A 17,499-nucleotide genomic window follows, 5' to 3' on the forward strand; every position below is an offset into this window, starting at 1 on the left:
GATAACCAAAATTTTAATCCACTGTAAGTACTAATGTTTGCATTCTCCCTCTCCTGCAGGATTCCCTTAAGGAGCCATCAGACTCCAGTGAATCAGACTCCAGTCTCTCCCAGAGTCCAAACATGCAGGACTGGCTGGCCCAGGCCCGCTCCACACGCAGCCTACAGCACCAGGACACCCTCCAGAAACAGAAGGTAGATCACATTTTACAAGAAGGTAGTTTTGGGGTTTTAAAAAACAAAATAATGGATCTAGAACTATCACCATTGTGTCCTCCAGTGGGACTGAACCTGTGGTAAGTCTACTGTAAGTTGCATTCAATAAGAAAGCATCTGTTTAAATGAGGAATGACAATATTTTGGGTTAATTCAGGAGCTTGAAGAGCAACTTGCAGAGCAGAAGAAGCTGTTGAAATCTGTAGCGAGTCGTGGAGAGGAAATACTCACCCAGCAGGCGTCACCCGTCAGAGCCAGGTAACATTTCTCTCACATCTCACAGGTATATAATTTTTACCTCAGACTAAAATCTCTGACTCTAGGGGTTTGCGATATATATTATAACATTATTTATGCTTTTGTACCGGCAGGTTAACTGCATTCATGTCCTGCATTAAACAGTCTGTGTAAATGCATCTAAATGCCACTTCAGATGCAGATTCTGTGCCACATCTGCATTGCAAATAGAAATGTTGTTGATACTGATTTCATTTGCTTGGTAACATCCCTATAGTATCTTACTATTTGAATTTATTGATGAAATTTAAAGGGGTCATATGATGCTTTTTTAAATATCATTATTTTGTGTATTTGGTGTAACAGGATATGTTGACATGCTTTAATGTTAAAAAAACACATTATTTTTCAAATACTGTACATTATTGTAGGTCCTCTATGCCCCGCCTCTCTCAAACACTTCGTTTTCTACAAAGTCCCTCCTTTGACAAGCGCAGTCTGCTCTGATTGGCCAGCTGACCCAGTGCATTGTGATTGGCCGAACACTGCAAGCACTCATCGGAAATGTAACGCCCCTTACCATAATCACGAGCTTCATCTTTCAAAATAAATGTAAAGACAGAGCCCGAAAGGGGAACAGAGTCGCGTGACAGACACAGTGATGAAGCTGGTATGTGTTTGCAGTACACAAGCCACGGTTAAGACAGCTGACTCCACTGTGATGTGACCCTGTCTCTCTCTCTCTCTCTCTCTCTCTCACTCCCTCCCTCGATCTCTCGCGCTCTCTCTCTCTCTCTCTCTCTTTCTCTCGTGCACACACACACACACACACACACACACACACACACACACGATGCGCAAAACTCTGCATTTGAACAGTCAATAGCAAATACTTAAACTAATAACAAAACAGTAGCTGATTCAGAAGCGCCAGATTGTCATGTGGAGAACACACTGTTTTCTGGCCCTGCGCTGCTGACGGAGAACGCTGAGACGCAGCTCTCCAACCATGAGGTCTGAACATTTATCGGATCTGTAACTGATTCCTATGAGACAGACATTAGCCTTCCTCCAGGAGAAAGCCAAACCTATTCGCCCACCCTCATTGGATGTTTTTTTTTTCCATGTTAGAGACATTTGCACACTTAAGTATATAATACTTTAGAATCAGTTGGTATCTGACATATAAATAGAAATGCATCCCAGTAGTCTTTACATGATTTTTTAAAAATATATATGTATCCTTACATATATTTATTCTGGACAGAAAATTACATGGAATATTAAAATTGCATTAAATTATTATTGCTTTTTAAAATATATTTTAAATTCTTAAAATGATTAATTATTATAATGTTAGTACCAATATATATAAAAAATATTAGACCGTTTTTAGTATTTTTAGTATAATTTCTAGTTATTTTTAGAACATTTGTAATATAATTAAATTAGTAATTTTAATTAGAGACAATTTTTAGGCCACTGCTTCCCATCTGTTTATATAAATGTGCAAGTACTTGAGCATTCCTAATAGTCAGTGTTGTTTAAGTATTATTTATATACTATTACTGTATTTATGAATATTTTGCATTAGCTTTATTTGTATATTTTAATTTTAGTTTTAGTAATTTTGCTTAATATTTCTATATGGCACTAATTTAATTTAATTTAATTTTTTGTTGTATTAATTTGACTTGCCAAGACAACATTTCTAATTTTTAAGTTTTTCACGTTTAAGTTTTTATTTATTTATTTATATTTTATAATATTTATATTTCATTTTAATTACAGATTTTTTTTATTATTGTTTTAGTTAACAATAATAACACTGCTAAATTGCTAATAGTAAAAATTAAAACTACAGATAGATCGGGTTGCGAGTTCGAGTCTCAAGTCCGGCAGGAATTGTAATTGTACAGCGCTCTCTTCCACCTTCACCACGACTGAGGTGCCCTTGAGCAAGGCACCGAACCCCCGCCTGTTCCCCGGGCGCCGGAGCATAAATGTCTGCCCACTGCTCAGGGTGTGTGTTCACGGTGTGTGTGTGTGTGTGTATGTGCACATAGGATGGGTTAAACGCAGAGCACTAATTCCTAGTATGGGTCACCATACTTGGCCACATGTCACACTCACTCACATTTGAATACCAATATCAAGCGGCGTCGTGTTACTTCACAAGGTGGCATTGTATAGTATACCATGAATGTTGTTGGCACAGTGATGAATTGCTTATGCTTCTCTATTGGATAAAAGCATCTGATAATGCATAAGTGTATATATATATATAAATCTTAAGTTTTAGTGAAGTTAAAATGGTCAAACGCTTCCTTGCTTCGCAGACATTGGGAAAAGAAGTGACGGAGGTGACGAGGCAGGTCAGCCACAGCGAGGGGCTGATAGGCGGCTCTGTGGGACTATCTGAGGAAGAGCAGATGCTGATGAAGGACACCCTCGACTGTCTGACTCGACGCCTGGGAGCTCTGGACTCAGCACTGGACCGCCGCTGTGACACCATGAGGAGCAGAATGCGGGAGCTCACAGCTTTCCAGGTGGGAATCAGGCTTAATGGGCACCGTTCAGTTCTGTACATTAATGCAACCCTGCAACATCATCTCAGTTCCTGTTTGTTTTCAGACGGAGCTGCACCATCTCTTTACAGCGCTTAGTGAAAGCAAGTTCCAGATTATCCAGAAAGTGGCAGGAGTTCTTGACCACACAACAACTAAACAGATTGAAGTAAGAAAGAATACTTCTTGATTATTAATTAATGCACTGCGATTACAAATTGTATTTCATTATTAGATGTTGTCATATTTATTAACAATGATTGCAGTAGTATGCCAGTGTTTGTTTTATTCATATATTATTATAGTATTATTATTTTTTAATATTTAAATTTTTCATTTTAATTTAAAGTTTTTAAGCATTTTGTCATGTTGTTTTGTCATTTTTATTAGTTTTAGTTTTTTAAATGTTTACATTACACTTTTTTTGCTTAATTTATTATTAGTTTTATAGTTTTAGTTTTAGTTAACAATAAAACTGTTTACACTTCATCCAATCATATCGCTGTGAACTCACTTTTGTTCTGACAGACTATTGCAGAGGCAGAGGAGATGCTGAAAGACTTTGAGCACAGAATAACAGAGCTGAAAGCCAGAGGGGCGGAGCTACAGCCGGACCAGTTCTCCACCAATGAGCTGCTGAAGCTACAGGTAACAACCAGTCAGTGGCATCAACATTTTGTGTTATCAGTTACTATAAAAACAGAAGCGCACCAAGTAGTCCCAAGTTATAGAGGCTTAGAAATGAAATACCCGAGTCTTCTCAAAGTTGTCCGTGTGTGCTGGACAGGATGCTTATGAGGAACTAGTGATGACTGTGGGCTCTCGACGGAGCGGGCTGAACCAGAACATGTCACTGAAGAATCAGTATGAACGAGTTCTGCAGGATCTAATTGATCTGGTGGACACGGCCCAGGATAAGATGAACGCTGACCAGAAGATGATCGCCAGCTCAGTAGAGGATGTGCACAACCTTCTAGACAAACACAAGGTATACAAAACTCCCAAATACATCTTGTGTTTATTTAGAAGGTTGTGCATGTCCCTCATATGCTTATGTGTCCCCAAATGTTTATTTTCCAGGAATTTTTCCAAGGTTTGGAGTGGCACATGGTCCTCACCGAGACATTCTACAAAAAAATCAGTGCCTTTGTTTTGCCACGTGAGCGTCAGACTCTGGAGGAGACACTAGCCCGGGCTCAGGATGTGCTTAAGCAAGCGCACAAAAAAGGAGTTGAGCTGGAGTGCATCTCAGAGGTAACATGATTTTTATGAAGTATTATGAATATATACTGTACAATTGTTCAAAAGCTTGGACTTTGGAAGAAGTCATAAGTGACTGGAAAGATTTCTATTTCAAATGAATTTGAACTTTTCATTTGAACTTTCAAAAAATCCTGGGAAAAAATGTATCACGGTTTTCACAAAAATATTAAGTAGTACAACTGTTTTCAGCATTGATAATAATAATAAATGTTTCATTTTACAACATATACAAATACTTTTTTTTTATGTTAATAATATTTCATAATATTACTGTTTTTTTACTGCATTTTTGATCAAATAAATGCAGCTTTGGTGAGCATAAGAGACTTTCAAAACTATTCAATAATCCTAACAATCCTAAACTTTTAAATGGTAGTAATATTTCAAAGTATGAAATAGTTTCTTACATACTCACATATGTATTTGTATGTTTTTGTGCCTTTATCAGACGTGGAGTCGTCTAGTTTCAGACTATCAGAACTTGTACCGATTGCTAGAGGATGTGGAGGGAAGTCTGCCGAGCATCGGCCTGGTGGAGGAGTCAGAGGAGAGACTGAATGAAAGAATAGAGCTCTATCAGGTACATAGTGAAATCATAAATCTTCAGCCGTCATGCCTTGTTAGGATTAGTTGTAACGTAGTCTACAGTAACTTGCCAATATGGGTGTGATCTGTTATTAGGATAGATAATCTAATTATACCAGATTCCCAAATTGACCTTCCATTATCGTCACGTTAGGCCCTTAAAGCCAGTCTGACGGAGCACCAACACAAGCTGCATCAGGTGCTGGAGGAAGGGAAGCATCTTCTGTCATGTGTGAGCTGCTCCAGCTTGGAGAACCAGCTCACTCTTTTGGGCGAGCACTGGCTCAACAACTCCACCAAGATCAACAAAGAGCTACAGAACCTGGAATCCATCCTGAAGCACTCAACAAGGTCAGGGGATTTTTTTAACTGAATTTCATGTCTGTTGTTTAATTGTTATATTTTATATTTATTATTATATGTGCATGTTGTTTGTCATAGGTATAAGCGTGAGTCTGTTGAATTGAGTCGCTGGCTACAGGAAGCTCTGGAACGCTTGGACTTCTGGAACACACAGTTTGTTGCTGGTCCTCAGGAACTGGAGACCGTTAAAGACCAGTTATCAGCTTTTCTGGTTAGTTAGACTGGTTCAGTGCAAGAAATCACAGGCATGGGGTGTGTTTGGGATGTTGGTGCATTTAGTCAACCAGTTTCACCAGAAAGACCATACTGGTCCAAGCTTTGCTAGTGAACAAAATTGAATAATTTTATTTTATTTTAAATTTTATTAGAATTTTTATTTTATTTTATTTTATTTGTAATAATTTTTTATTATTATTGCTGGAGCCTATCCCAGTGTCTCGGATCATATTTATTTTATTTATTACGTTTTTAAACATGTTTTTATTGTATTTCTTCTTTTTTTTGTAATATAATATAATTGTTATTATATAATAATTGATATTCACAGTTGGATGTTTTTGTCAATGAAAATATTTTCAAAAGAAGCTTTAATTAATGATTATGAATAATTAAACGATTATTATTTGTATAATTATTTATATATTTGCATGTCTATAAAGAAGTAATACCAGAAAGCACAAGATCCAGGTTATTTCATGTGCTGTCTTTTCTTCTGTGCAGGAGTTCAGTAAGGAGGTGGAGACCCGCTCCAGTCTGAAGGCCTCTGTACTGAACGAGGGAAACCAGCTGCTCAGACTCAAGAAGATGGACACCGCGTCCCTGCGGTCTGAACTCGCCCGTCTGGACTCTCAGTGGTCCGAACTGCTCGCCCGCATTCCCGTAGTTCAAGAGAAACTCCACCAGGTACTGACCAGCACTTACACTCACTAAACAGACCTTTCTGCTCCAACAAATAGGATTAGTTTAATTTATGGGGTTCTTAGTTCCTTCATCTTTTGAATATAATTGATTTATTTATTTTTAGTCTCAGATGGATAAGCTAGCATCCCGTCACGCTATCGCTGAGCTTGTGAACTGGATTTCATTGATGGAGAGAGTGATAGAAAAGGATGAGGAGAATCTCAAAGGGGCTGTTGGGTCAAAGGTCATCCAGGAGTACCTGCAGCGATACAAGGTGACTTCATTTACCCGGTTTACACCTGTTAGAGTCTACAAAAGGCCTATCATATTTAAGAGGGCAATCCTTTTCCACATTAATCTGGTGGTAGGATTGGATTTTATGGCTTTCATCAGAAGTCTAGCAACACAAGTATTTTTATGTGTATAATTGAGAACTGTTTTCTCCATGTTGTTGTCCTTTACTTCCTGTAGGGCTTCAGAGTGGATGTGAATTGCAAACAGCTCACTGTGGACTTTGTGAATCAATCAGTGCTCCAGATCAGTGGTGCAGACGTAGAGAGCAAACGCAGCGATAAAACAGATTTTGCGGAGAAACTTGGCGCCATGAACTGCCACTGGCAGATACTGCAGACACGTATCACAGAGAGGGTGAGACTTCAGCTGCAGCACACTTTTCAAACTCTATTCAGACTTTTGGTAGATAATTTCATTCTGTGCTTTTTACATACGTTATATACTTTTAAGAAATTTACGATTTAAAGGGGTCATATGATGTGATTAACATTTTTCCTTTCTCTTTGGAGTGTTACAAGCTCTTGGTGCATAAAGAAGATCTGTAAAGTTCCAAAGACTAAAGTCTCAAATCCAAAGAGATATTCTTTATAAAAGTTCAGAGTCAGCCACACCTACCTAAAACGGCTCGTTCTAACACGCCCCCACATATCTACGTCACGATGTGGGAAGATTTGCATAACGCCACCCAAATGTTCACGCAAAGAAAGAAGGCACTCGAAATCACGTTTTTTTATTGCGCATTAATATCAATCAATAATATCAATCAAACTGCAGTTGGGTTGTTTTGATTAAGTAATAATAACTTAAACAAATACAGTATATCAAAGGTTCATCAAGTTCGTTGAAATTAGCCATCCTCGATCACTTTTAGTCAACTTTGACGAAACTCCTCTCAGCTAGCACGTCTTTTCAAAGTGAAAGTAGCCTTGTCACCTGACCTGAATACAGCACGCTGATTCGCTAAAATGGATTTATCGGCTTCTGTTCAAAAACAACAAGGGTGTTTGTCGGCTTCTGCGGTAAAACGTGAACTCGCGATGCCTTGAAAGTGGACAAAAACTGCTTTTTTGACAAAACTTGTTTAGGGTTCAGATCGCGCTATATGTGGAGAATAATGCACGGCAATCAGCGAATTTTTTCTGAAAGTGACGTTTATCGGTTTTTGCAAATTAACTCTTCATATATATATATATATACAGTATATATATGTATGTGTGTGTGTGTGTGTGTACATATAGAGTGTACCATGATACTGTCACAGTACTTTTTTGTAAATGTTTGTATATAATTGGATATAGTTCTAACTTAAAGGAACACTCCACTATTTTTGAAAATAGGCTCATTTTCCAACTCCCCTAGAGTTAAACAGTTGAGTTTTACCATTTTCGAATCCATTCAGCCGATCTGTGTTCACTGCTGTGTGTGTGCACTTTGGATGGGTTAAATGCAGAGCACTAATTCCAAGTATGGGTCACCATGCTTGGCCAAATGTCATTTCACTTAATGGAATGGAAGTGTGTGTGTTTTGTGGTATTCAGGTGGAACAGTCTGCAGGAGGAGATTGTGGAGCGTCTGAAGAGCAGCAAGGCACTCCTGCAGCTGTGGCAGAGCTATAAAGATCTTTATGGACAGAGTGACTCCAGCATCCAGACACTAGAGGAGAGAGCAAACCAGATGCTCAAGACAGCCAGCCACAAAGACATCACAGAGGAGGAAGTGTCCACCTGGATCCAAGACTGTGCTGTGAGTGCAACTCTGTGTGTGTGTGTGTGTGTGTGCGCACACGCGTGCGATTGTGCATGCGTGTGTGTGCATGTGTATATGATTATGTGGTAAAACTTTACATTAAGATTTAATTTGTTAACATTAGCTAACATAAACTAAGAATGAACAATACTTCTACAGCATGTATTAATCTTAATTAAGTCTCAACATTTACTGCTACATTTTTAAGATCAAAAGTTGGATCTGTTAACATTAGTTAATGCACTAACATGAACACTAACTTTAACAAACATTAATAAATGCTCCAAAATTATATTGTTCCTTGTTATTTTGTTAGTTAGTGCTGATGAGACCTCATTATATTATGGTTTCCATGTTCTTTATTCACTTTCATAACAATTATTATTATGTACTGTAGCAACAAAATTTAATTTTCACAAGTGAACTTGACAATATTTGCAATCTTACAAGTTATCAATTACTCCTTTTATCAGATATATTGTCTGGTTAGTCCGATGTATCATTAATACCCACATCAAATTGTTTTTAATGTATTATAATCATTTACAGTAATTTAAATTAATTTAAATTCTTTTTTTAAATATTTTTTACTTAAAATCAATTGTATAATATGCTCTCATAAATAAGTGTTTGTCTATTCTACTAATGCACTAATCATGAATTCTGAACAGCCACTACTTCTCTAAATTTTTATATTTCATATTAGCCCTTATTAAAAATGCAGAATCATGGTCATCTCTGTCTGAGTTGTAAATGCATTTAATTCATTTAAAATGATTTTTTAATGAATTTATATTTTTAGATTAGATTTTAAATGAGCTGTGGTTATAGTTGTGTATGAAACAATATAATTAATTATAATGTGTAGTATAAGGCATTATAGATACGTTTATGAAGCATTAAGAATATCTAGACATTTAAGATTTATAGCTCTAAATCTACCACTGTAAACCCTGTAGAATACAGAAAAGGTTTGTGAATCGTTTTTAAATCGTTTGTGGATCCTAAGTGTTCACTAATCATAAATTCTCAACAGCAACTACTTATGTAATTTTTTTTAAATTTCATAATCAGCCACGTTAGGAATGTAGATTCATTTTCATCTCATTCAAGTTGCATTTACTCTCGTCCCATGTTCCCTCAGGAGCTGCTGCGCTCTCAGGCTCCCGTCCAGGCGTCTCTGCAGGTTTTACTGGAGCTGGGAGAGCAGCTCAAACAGCAGGTGGACACATCAGCTGCGGCCTCCATCCAGTCTGACCACCTGTCTCTCACCCAGCGCCTCAGTGCTGTAGAGCAGAGCCTGAGCCGACAGCAGGTGGCGCTGCAGGTGAGTGAAGAAGAGCATTCAGTGCTGTATGAGAGTGTTTAAGTGTTTGGTACTGAGGGTTTTTTTCTCCCCAGGCTGGAGTTCGGGACTATGAGACATTTAATGAGCAGTTGGACTCTCTGTCCCGCTGGATCGTGGAAGCTGAGGAGATTCTGAAAGGCCAGGATCCCAACGGTTCCTCTGACCAGTCACTCATCCAGGACCGCATGGAGGAACTCAAGGTATACAAGCCTGAATGGGTCAATTATGCTGGGATGGCTGGAAAAATCAGATCAGTGTTGTTATTGTTTACTAAAACTAATTCATTTATTTTTTCGTTAATTGAAATAAAGCTGAAATAAAATATAAATATTAGATGAAAATTAAAAAAAAAAATTTTTTAATGTTGCCTTGGCAACTTGCTGAAATTAAATAATTTTGAGCTGAAATATGAAAATAACTCAAATTAAACCTTACATAGAAAATTAATTAAAATCATTAAAGCACATAACAAAATTACAAAAAATTTAAATCTGAAAATCTAAAAATAAAAGCTAATTCAAAATATTAATAAATACTAAAGTAGTATATAAATAATACCAAAATAACCTTGAAATAAATCTGTAATAAAAATAAAAAATTCAGTTAAATAAAAATCATTCACGCACATAACAAAATTACTAAAAATTAAGCTAAAATTAAAATTAGAAAATCTAAAAATCAAAGCTAATTCAAAATATTAATAATAAATACTATAGTAGTATATAAATAATACCAAAATAACCCAGGATCAGGGTGGCCGATATGTACACTGTAAGTCAAATATATTGGACACAGTTGATTGAATTTATGTTTCCATTTATGTTAATTGTATCTTATTTATTACATTATTATTTTTGTACAGAATTGTTTTACATATACATAAATTGTATAAGAAAAAATTAAAGCAGCTTTCATTTGATTCACTTTATTTATTTATCTTTTTTTTATCATAATGTACTTCAGATAGACTCAAAATAACAAAATCTAAAAATCGTAAATGTGCATTGTCACTTAAAATGACTTGGCCAATATATTAATTGATCACCAATGTTCTTGTAACAGTGTTTTTGTTTGTTTTTTTGCGCAGAAACAAATGCTGAAGTTCAGCAGTATGGCTCCTGATCTGGAGAGGCTGAATGAACTGGGTTACAGACTCCCTCTCAACGACTCTGAGATCAAACGCTTGCAGAACCTCAACAGAAGCTGCTCCACCACCTCAGCTCAGACCACTGAGAGATTCAGGTTTGCTCCAACTCAATATGAAGAAGGATTATATCGTTCTTAAATACTCTGCATGGCTCTTTGTGGGCTTTGTAAAGAGCTTCATGGAAATATATAGTAGTACTACAGTAGATATTGTCAAGTGTGTTCAGCTTCTAAAGGATGTCTAAATTCTCTTCTCAGCAAACTTCAGGCCCTGCTACTACAGCAGCAGACGTTTCTGGAGAAGTGTGAGACGTGGATGGAATTCCTGGTGCAGACGGAGGAGAAACTGACCGTGGAGATTTCCGGAAACTTCCAGAGCCTGATGGAACAGCAGAGAGCTCATGAGGTGAGACATACAAAAGCAAATTAGGTGCTGATTATGATTTGCAGAACTTGCCTAGATGCAAATAAATGAGCAATGTTACAGCTGTTTCAGGCAGAGATGTTCAGCAGACAGCAGATCCTTCACTCCATCATCAGCGATGGACAACGCATGCTGGAGCAGGGACAGGTGGACGACAGGTGAGCGACATCATCATCATCAGCATCATCATCATCAGATATATGCATATGCAAGATACCAGCATTCAAGATACCTGAACAGACTGAATGCTTAAATTTGAACCTGACTGTGTTTCCAGAGATGAGTTCAAGCTGAAGCTGGCTCTGCTCAGTAACCAGTGGCAGGGGGTGGTGAGACGGGCACAGCAGCGCAGGGGCATCATAGACAGTCTCCTGCGGCAGTGGCAGCGCTACAGGAAGATGGTGGAGAAGCTGAGGAAGTGGTTGGTGGAAGTGTCCCATCAGGCAGAAACCCTGCTGGCGGGCACACCTGTGCCACTGCAACAGGCACGAGCCATGCTGGATGCAGTTCAGGTGAGTATCCTTCGACCTAAATATGCTTTTGTGCTGGTGGTTAGCGCCCCCTGCTGACGCTCGGTTGTTCCTGCAGCTGAGGGAGAAGGTTCTGCTGAGGCAGCAGGGCAGTTACATCCTGACGGTGGAGGCAGGGAGACAGCTGCTTCTGTCTGCTGACACACGGGCCGAAGCGGCTCTACAAGAGGAGCTGCTCGACATACAGGAGCGCTGGAGACACGCCAACATCCGCCTGGAGGAACAAAAGAAAGAGCTTGCCGTTCTGCTCAGGGTAGAGTTCTCTATGTCACAGCGCCACCTGCTTACTTCATTTGCAGTCTTTATTGCTACATGTCTGGAGTCAATTTAGTGATTATTTTCTTTAAAAAATAAAAATTGAGTCATTCATCCCTCGAGCATGAAAAACTAGGCATCTCTGGTTTTAATTTTTTTAGTTATTTATTCATTTTAATTAATAAAAATAATTAATTAATTTTAGTTAAGTTTTAAATATTTTTAATTGTCATAAAAAAATAATGGAAATTAATTAAATCTTAAAAAAGTATTTTCTGTAGTAAAAATCCTTGGTATTTAATTTATTAGACAAAGGATGTTGGAACACTATTTATAAAATAGTGTTCCTATAAGTTCTTGCACCCAATGTTTTTTGTTATTGTTTGTGTTTACATATACAGTGACTAAATATAATTATAATGATGATGTAAATATCAATATCATAAATTATATTATAAATAAAAATACACATATAAATATTAGTTAATAATAATATTAAATAATACTATTAAAATAGCACTTAAATACCATTATTGGGGTAATTATAGTAAACTAAAACTGAAAACATAAATTAACCTGAAATAAAATAATATATAAAAATCTTAGATTTATTCTTAGTTTAGTATAAAACTGAAATAAAAAATAATAATAAACTATACTGACATATTTTTTAAATAATAATAAAAATGGCAAAAACATGAAAAAATTACTAAAAATGTAAAATGAAAATTCAAATGAATTCAGAAAATATAAAAATAAAAACAAATGTAAAATATATATATATATATATATATATATAAAAAAACTAATAGTATCTCGATACTAAAATGACACTGACTACTTTATCACTATTATTAGTTAAAATATATATATATATAAATTAGGGTGTTTTAGATTATTGTAAAGATAATTGTACTGTTCAAGTTTGTGTCTGTCGCCCTGATTCTGTCAAATATTGCTTTCTAGTAGTTCCACATTATTCCATTTTTTTATTTTGCTCTCAAACGAATGTCTGCACGAGTTTGTCTACATCACTACATTCATTTAATTTAAAAGGTGTTTTCAGATGATAGAGCGCGGCATGATACTGTAATTGTTTAGAATGTGTTGGTCTCAGAAACCACTTTGACTTCTTTCAAACTGTGTGTAGGATTGGGAGAGATGTGAAAAAGGTATCGGAGGATCTCTGGAGAAACTGAGAGCTTTTAAACGCCAGCTGTCCCAGCCGCTTCCAGATCGCCATGAGGAGCTGCAGTCTGAACAAATGCGCTGCAAGGTATGCAAAGTTCAGAATCAGTGCGGGCACCTGAATACCAATGAAATCATGAGAAATAATAAGCACCCATTTCCTGCAGGATCTGGAGAGCATGTTTGACGGCTGGAAGGAGGATTTGACCCATCTGACGGTGTTGAGAGAGTCTCTGTCCAGTTACATCAGTCCTGAGGATCTGCGCGTGCTGCAGGAACGGATTGAGCTCCTGCACCGCCAGTGGGAGGAGATCTGTCACCAGGTACACAGGAACACAGTTGTGTGGCCATTAGGTGGTGCTGTTTTACTACATATGCCTGCATTGTTGGCACAAACTCTTTCTAAACATTTCAAGATATTCATACGAGTGCTATCTGGGCTCCATAGGAAGCTCATTGGGTTTTAAGAGACATCCACAGACAGTCTTCAAAAACTGTTCTTGTAATTAAATATAGGAAACATTAGCTGTGCAATTCAGTTTTGCTAGTAGAGTAATGCAAAGCACCAGTTTTTAGCTCAAAGTGAAACTTGAATGCAAAGCAAGGAAGATTTTTATGCACCCTCTGTCTTCTGCGGCATCCGGTGCGTGAGCTGAGACACCACAGGATGTAAGAGTACATTAGATATTTCAGTAGAAAGATTTAACTCTAGGTACAGGCTGTCAGAAACTCTTCACTCTTGCTGTATTTTTAATGATGCTCTGGTAAGCATACTTCTTTGCCCTTATGGTCTGATTTCTGTTTTTCTTCAAAGTAGTTTTGGGCACTACTTGTGTTTATTTATCTTTTAATTTTGCATATTATAAAGATACAGAGAGACGTTGTGGCTAAATATTTAATTTAATCTACTTAGATTTAGCTTAAATGCTCAACCATATTTGAAATAACTAAAGGCGTATGTTTGTGTGTATCTGTCTGTGCAGTTGTGTCTGCGCAGGCAGCAGGTGAGTGAGAAGCTGAATGAATGGGCCATCTTCAATGATAAATATAAGGAGCTGTGTGAATGGCTGACGCAAATGGAAAGCAAAGTATCCCAGAATGGAGACATCAGCATCGAAGAGATGATTGAGAAACTACGAAAGGTAACAATCAAATATTACATTTTTTTGTTACATATATTTTGTTTGTATTTCATACATACATACATACATACATACATATATATATATATATATATATATATATATATATATATATATATATATATATATATATATATATATATGTACGTATGTACGTATGTATGTATGAAATACAAACAAAATATATTATATATATATATATATATATATATATTCTAGAATTTAATATAATACTATATATATATATACTGTATATAGTATAAAATTATAGAATTATAATATGTGAAATTATATTTTATATTGTATTATATTTATATATATTTTCAATTATTTATAAGAAATTATATAATTACATATGCAATATAATATCAAATTTATTTTATTTTAGATATTGATTTTTTTTACGTATTTTATATATATTTTAATATGATATATAATGTAATATAATGCATGATTTTATATATATATATATATATATATATATATAAAATTTGTTATGTGTTTTAGATTATATATAATTTTTTATAATAAATAGTATAATAATATTTCATTTTATTTTACATTATTCTGTTTTATAGTTTTTTTTAGACAGTGTTGCCTAATACCAAGCTGTATAGTATTAACAACAACTGTAGCTCATATGGTAATTTGGCGGAAACCGTGGTTTCCATGGTTACCCCATTTTTCTGAGAGGTGTTTGAGAAGCAACTTTTAGTAACTTGTCCGTGTCTCTCAGGACTATCAGGAAGAGGTGGCGGTGGTTCAGGAGAATAAACACGAGCTCCAGCAGCTGGGTGAACGTTTAGCTCGGGCCAGTCATGAGAGCAAAGCCTCTGACATCGAACACAAACTCAGTAAAGTCAACGAACGCTGGCAGCACCTGCTCGACCTCATTGGGGCCAGGTACTGTAACACACACACTGCGCAGTGTGGTTGGCATTGTCAGCACTAATTTACATAATATTTGCTCAAACTTCATTTAAAATGATTGAGATTTGAATCTGCCTTGTGTTGAGATTACATTACCTCTCCCTACTTCATGAGTCTCTCAATTGTAAAAATGTAATACCTACTTCATGAGATCTGTGTTTATTCAGGGTGAAGAAGCTGCGGGAGACTTTAGTGGCCGTTCAGCAGTTGGATAAGAACATGAATAGTCTGCGCTCTTGGCTCGCCCACATCGAGACCGAACTGTCCCGTCCCATCGTCTACGACACTTGCGACTACCAGGAGATCCAGAGGAAACTAGATCTACAGCAGGTACATATATACACACTGCGTTCAAAAAGCATTTAGTTTGTTTCATTCAGATAAAACATTCTTTTTGTTCTTGGTTCAGGAGCTGCAGAGAGACATCGAGAAGCACAGCACAGGTGTGGCGTCAGTGCTGAACCTGTGTGAGGTTTTGCTGCACGACTGTGACGCGTGCGCTACGGACGCCGAGTGTGACTCCATCCAACAGGCCACACGCAGCCTGGACCGCCGCTGGAGGAGCATCTGTGCCATGTCCATGGAGAGGAGACTCAGGTATGACCCGTGATACGCACTATTACTATATAATACCTATTTTATTGTGTGTTCAGTAACCAGTTATTTTGCTTTTTTGTGTAAAATGTGTATCTTGTAATATAGTTAACCTGAAAACTAGTCTGATTTTCACTCTCAAACTGGATAGGAAGGTCAAGTTGAGTGCATTGCATTGTGGGATACAGTGTGCTGACTTGTATACTGCACATTTTGACAAGTGCACCAGGTCATCCTGGGGATTTTATCTACTGGTGCTTAAAATATGCATACTGTGCACAGGATACATATTTCATACTGTAGAATATAGTATGAGTAGTATGGAAATATAACTTTCTGAAAGTTGGTGTTATTAGTTTATAGTTTTTATAGTATAATTTTTATTTAAATTGTAGTTCTAGTTTGTCATTTTGCTATGTGCTTTTGTAATTTTTTTGTATTTATATTTAGCTTTGACTTATTTTAATATCAGTTTTAGTTTTAGTAATTTTACTACTTCGACTTCAACTTTTTTATTTCAGTAAGATACCAAACCAACATTTCTAATTTTATTTCATTTCATTTTATTTCATTTCATTTCATTTGATCTATTTCAGCTTTATTGCAGTTTTATTTTCAATTAATTCATTAATTTTTAATGTTTAAAGTTTTAGTTTAAGTTAATATAACAATGCTAAATATACCTTTGTGATGTGCATGTGCTAAATGACAAATTTAAACCTAAACTTTGCTCGTTTGAAAGGATTGAGGAGACGTGGCGTCTCTGGCAGAAGTTTCTCGATGACTTCTCACATTTTGAGGAGTGGCTCATGTTGTCGGAGAAGACAGCCGCGCTGCCAAACTCTTCAGGTGTCCTTTACACTGTTGCCAAAGAGGAGCTCAAGAAATTTGAGGTGAGATTCATCCAGATTGAATGAATGTAGTATTGATGAACAGATTTATGATATTAACACTCTTGTGGTTGTTTTAGACGTTCCAGCGGCAGGTGCATGAAAGTTTGACACAGCTGGAGCTGATCAATAAACAGTATCAGCGACTGGCACGTGAGAATCGCACTGACGCGGCCTGTAGTCTGCGAGAAATGGCCCACAATGCCAACCAGCGCTGGGATAACCTGCAGAGACGAGTGTCCTCCGTCCTACGCAGGTTAAAGGTACAGAGCTGATCAGTTAGTTCTACACCAACATTCATACTCATTTGATAATTAGGCTGTCATCACTTCGATGCATATTATAATAATACAAATCTATGAAAATAACTTTGCATCTTTGCTTTTTAAGTGATCATTAAAATAAGATTAAGTTGAGGTTAAATCAGATTTATCAAATGCATAACAGTATATCCAGCACTAATTGTAACCATTTTTTGAACCTAAAATATAGTTTAACTTTTAAATGTTGTATTTAAAATATGGAACAGCTAAAGAGAAATAAATACATTTTAAATAATTCACACATGAGCAAAAACTGCTTGTGCAAAATCAATTAATGCTAACCTTTCCTAAAAATGTATATTTAGGTGGTATAAGTCAAATTTGTATTTAAAATGTAAGTATAAATAAACAATATAACTTTGAAATATTGTATTAGTAATTACAATAATTATAATTAAATATACATCTAATATAATGAATCATAAAAGTATTATTAGTTTATATACAGTGGGTACGGAAAGTATTCAGACCCCCTTAAATTTTTCACTCTTTGTTATATTGCAGCCATTTGCTAAAATCATTTACGTTAATTTTTTTTCCTCATTAATGTACACACAGC

The 17,499-nt window shown here is 36.3% G+C and overlaps 1 protein-coding gene across 1 annotated transcript in view; it reads left to right on the forward strand.

Moving 5' to 3' along the window:
- The window catches only part of LOC107594101 (nesprin-1-like), a gene marked incomplete at its 5' end in the record, with an annotated part of 65,702 nt that overhangs the window by 36,730 nt on the left and 11,473 nt on the right, over positions 1-17,499 (forward strand). The window contains 30 exons of the mRNA XM_016284052.1: positions 60-194; positions 373-468; positions 1,401-1,466; positions 2,792-3,001; positions 3,087-3,188; positions 3,548-3,667; positions 3,807-4,007; positions 4,100-4,273; positions 4,731-4,862; positions 5,022-5,218; positions 5,309-5,441; positions 5,951-6,133; positions 6,255-6,404; positions 6,602-6,886; positions 7,940-8,167; positions 9,315-9,497; positions 9,572-9,718; positions 10,606-10,760; positions 10,923-11,070; positions 11,152-11,246; positions 11,366-11,600; positions 11,677-11,871; positions 13,024-13,149; positions 13,229-13,384; positions 14,045-14,203; positions 14,940-15,106; positions 15,301-15,463; positions 15,543-15,730; positions 16,470-16,620; positions 16,698-16,880. Of these exons, the coding sequence (XP_016139538.1) occupies positions 60-194; positions 373-468; positions 1,401-1,466; positions 2,792-3,001; positions 3,087-3,188; positions 3,548-3,667; positions 3,807-4,007; positions 4,100-4,273; positions 4,731-4,862; positions 5,022-5,218; positions 5,309-5,441; positions 5,951-6,133; positions 6,255-6,404; positions 6,602-6,886; positions 7,940-8,167; positions 9,315-9,497; positions 9,572-9,718; positions 10,606-10,760; positions 10,923-11,070; positions 11,152-11,246; positions 11,366-11,600; positions 11,677-11,871; positions 13,024-13,149; positions 13,229-13,384; positions 14,045-14,203; positions 14,940-15,106; positions 15,301-15,463; positions 15,543-15,730; positions 16,470-16,620; positions 16,698-16,880 (4,863 nt within the window). The remainder of the gene's footprint in view (positions 1-59; positions 195-372; positions 469-1,400; positions 1,467-2,791; positions 3,002-3,086; positions 3,189-3,547; positions 3,668-3,806; positions 4,008-4,099; positions 4,274-4,730; positions 4,863-5,021; positions 5,219-5,308; positions 5,442-5,950; positions 6,134-6,254; positions 6,405-6,601; positions 6,887-7,939; positions 8,168-9,314; positions 9,498-9,571; positions 9,719-10,605; positions 10,761-10,922; positions 11,071-11,151; positions 11,247-11,365; positions 11,601-11,676; positions 11,872-13,023; positions 13,150-13,228; positions 13,385-14,044; positions 14,204-14,939; positions 15,107-15,300; positions 15,464-15,542; positions 15,731-16,469; positions 16,621-16,697; positions 16,881-17,499) is intronic.

This window comes from Sinocyclocheilus grahami, unplaced genomic scaffold (genome assembly GCF_001515645.1).
Source record: "Sinocyclocheilus grahami isolate Dianchi unplaced genomic scaffold, SAMN03320097.WGS_v1.1 scaffold179.1, whole genome shotgun sequence".
NCBI classification, from domain to species: domain Eukaryota; kingdom Metazoa; phylum Chordata; class Actinopteri; order Cypriniformes; family Cyprinidae; genus Sinocyclocheilus; species Sinocyclocheilus grahami.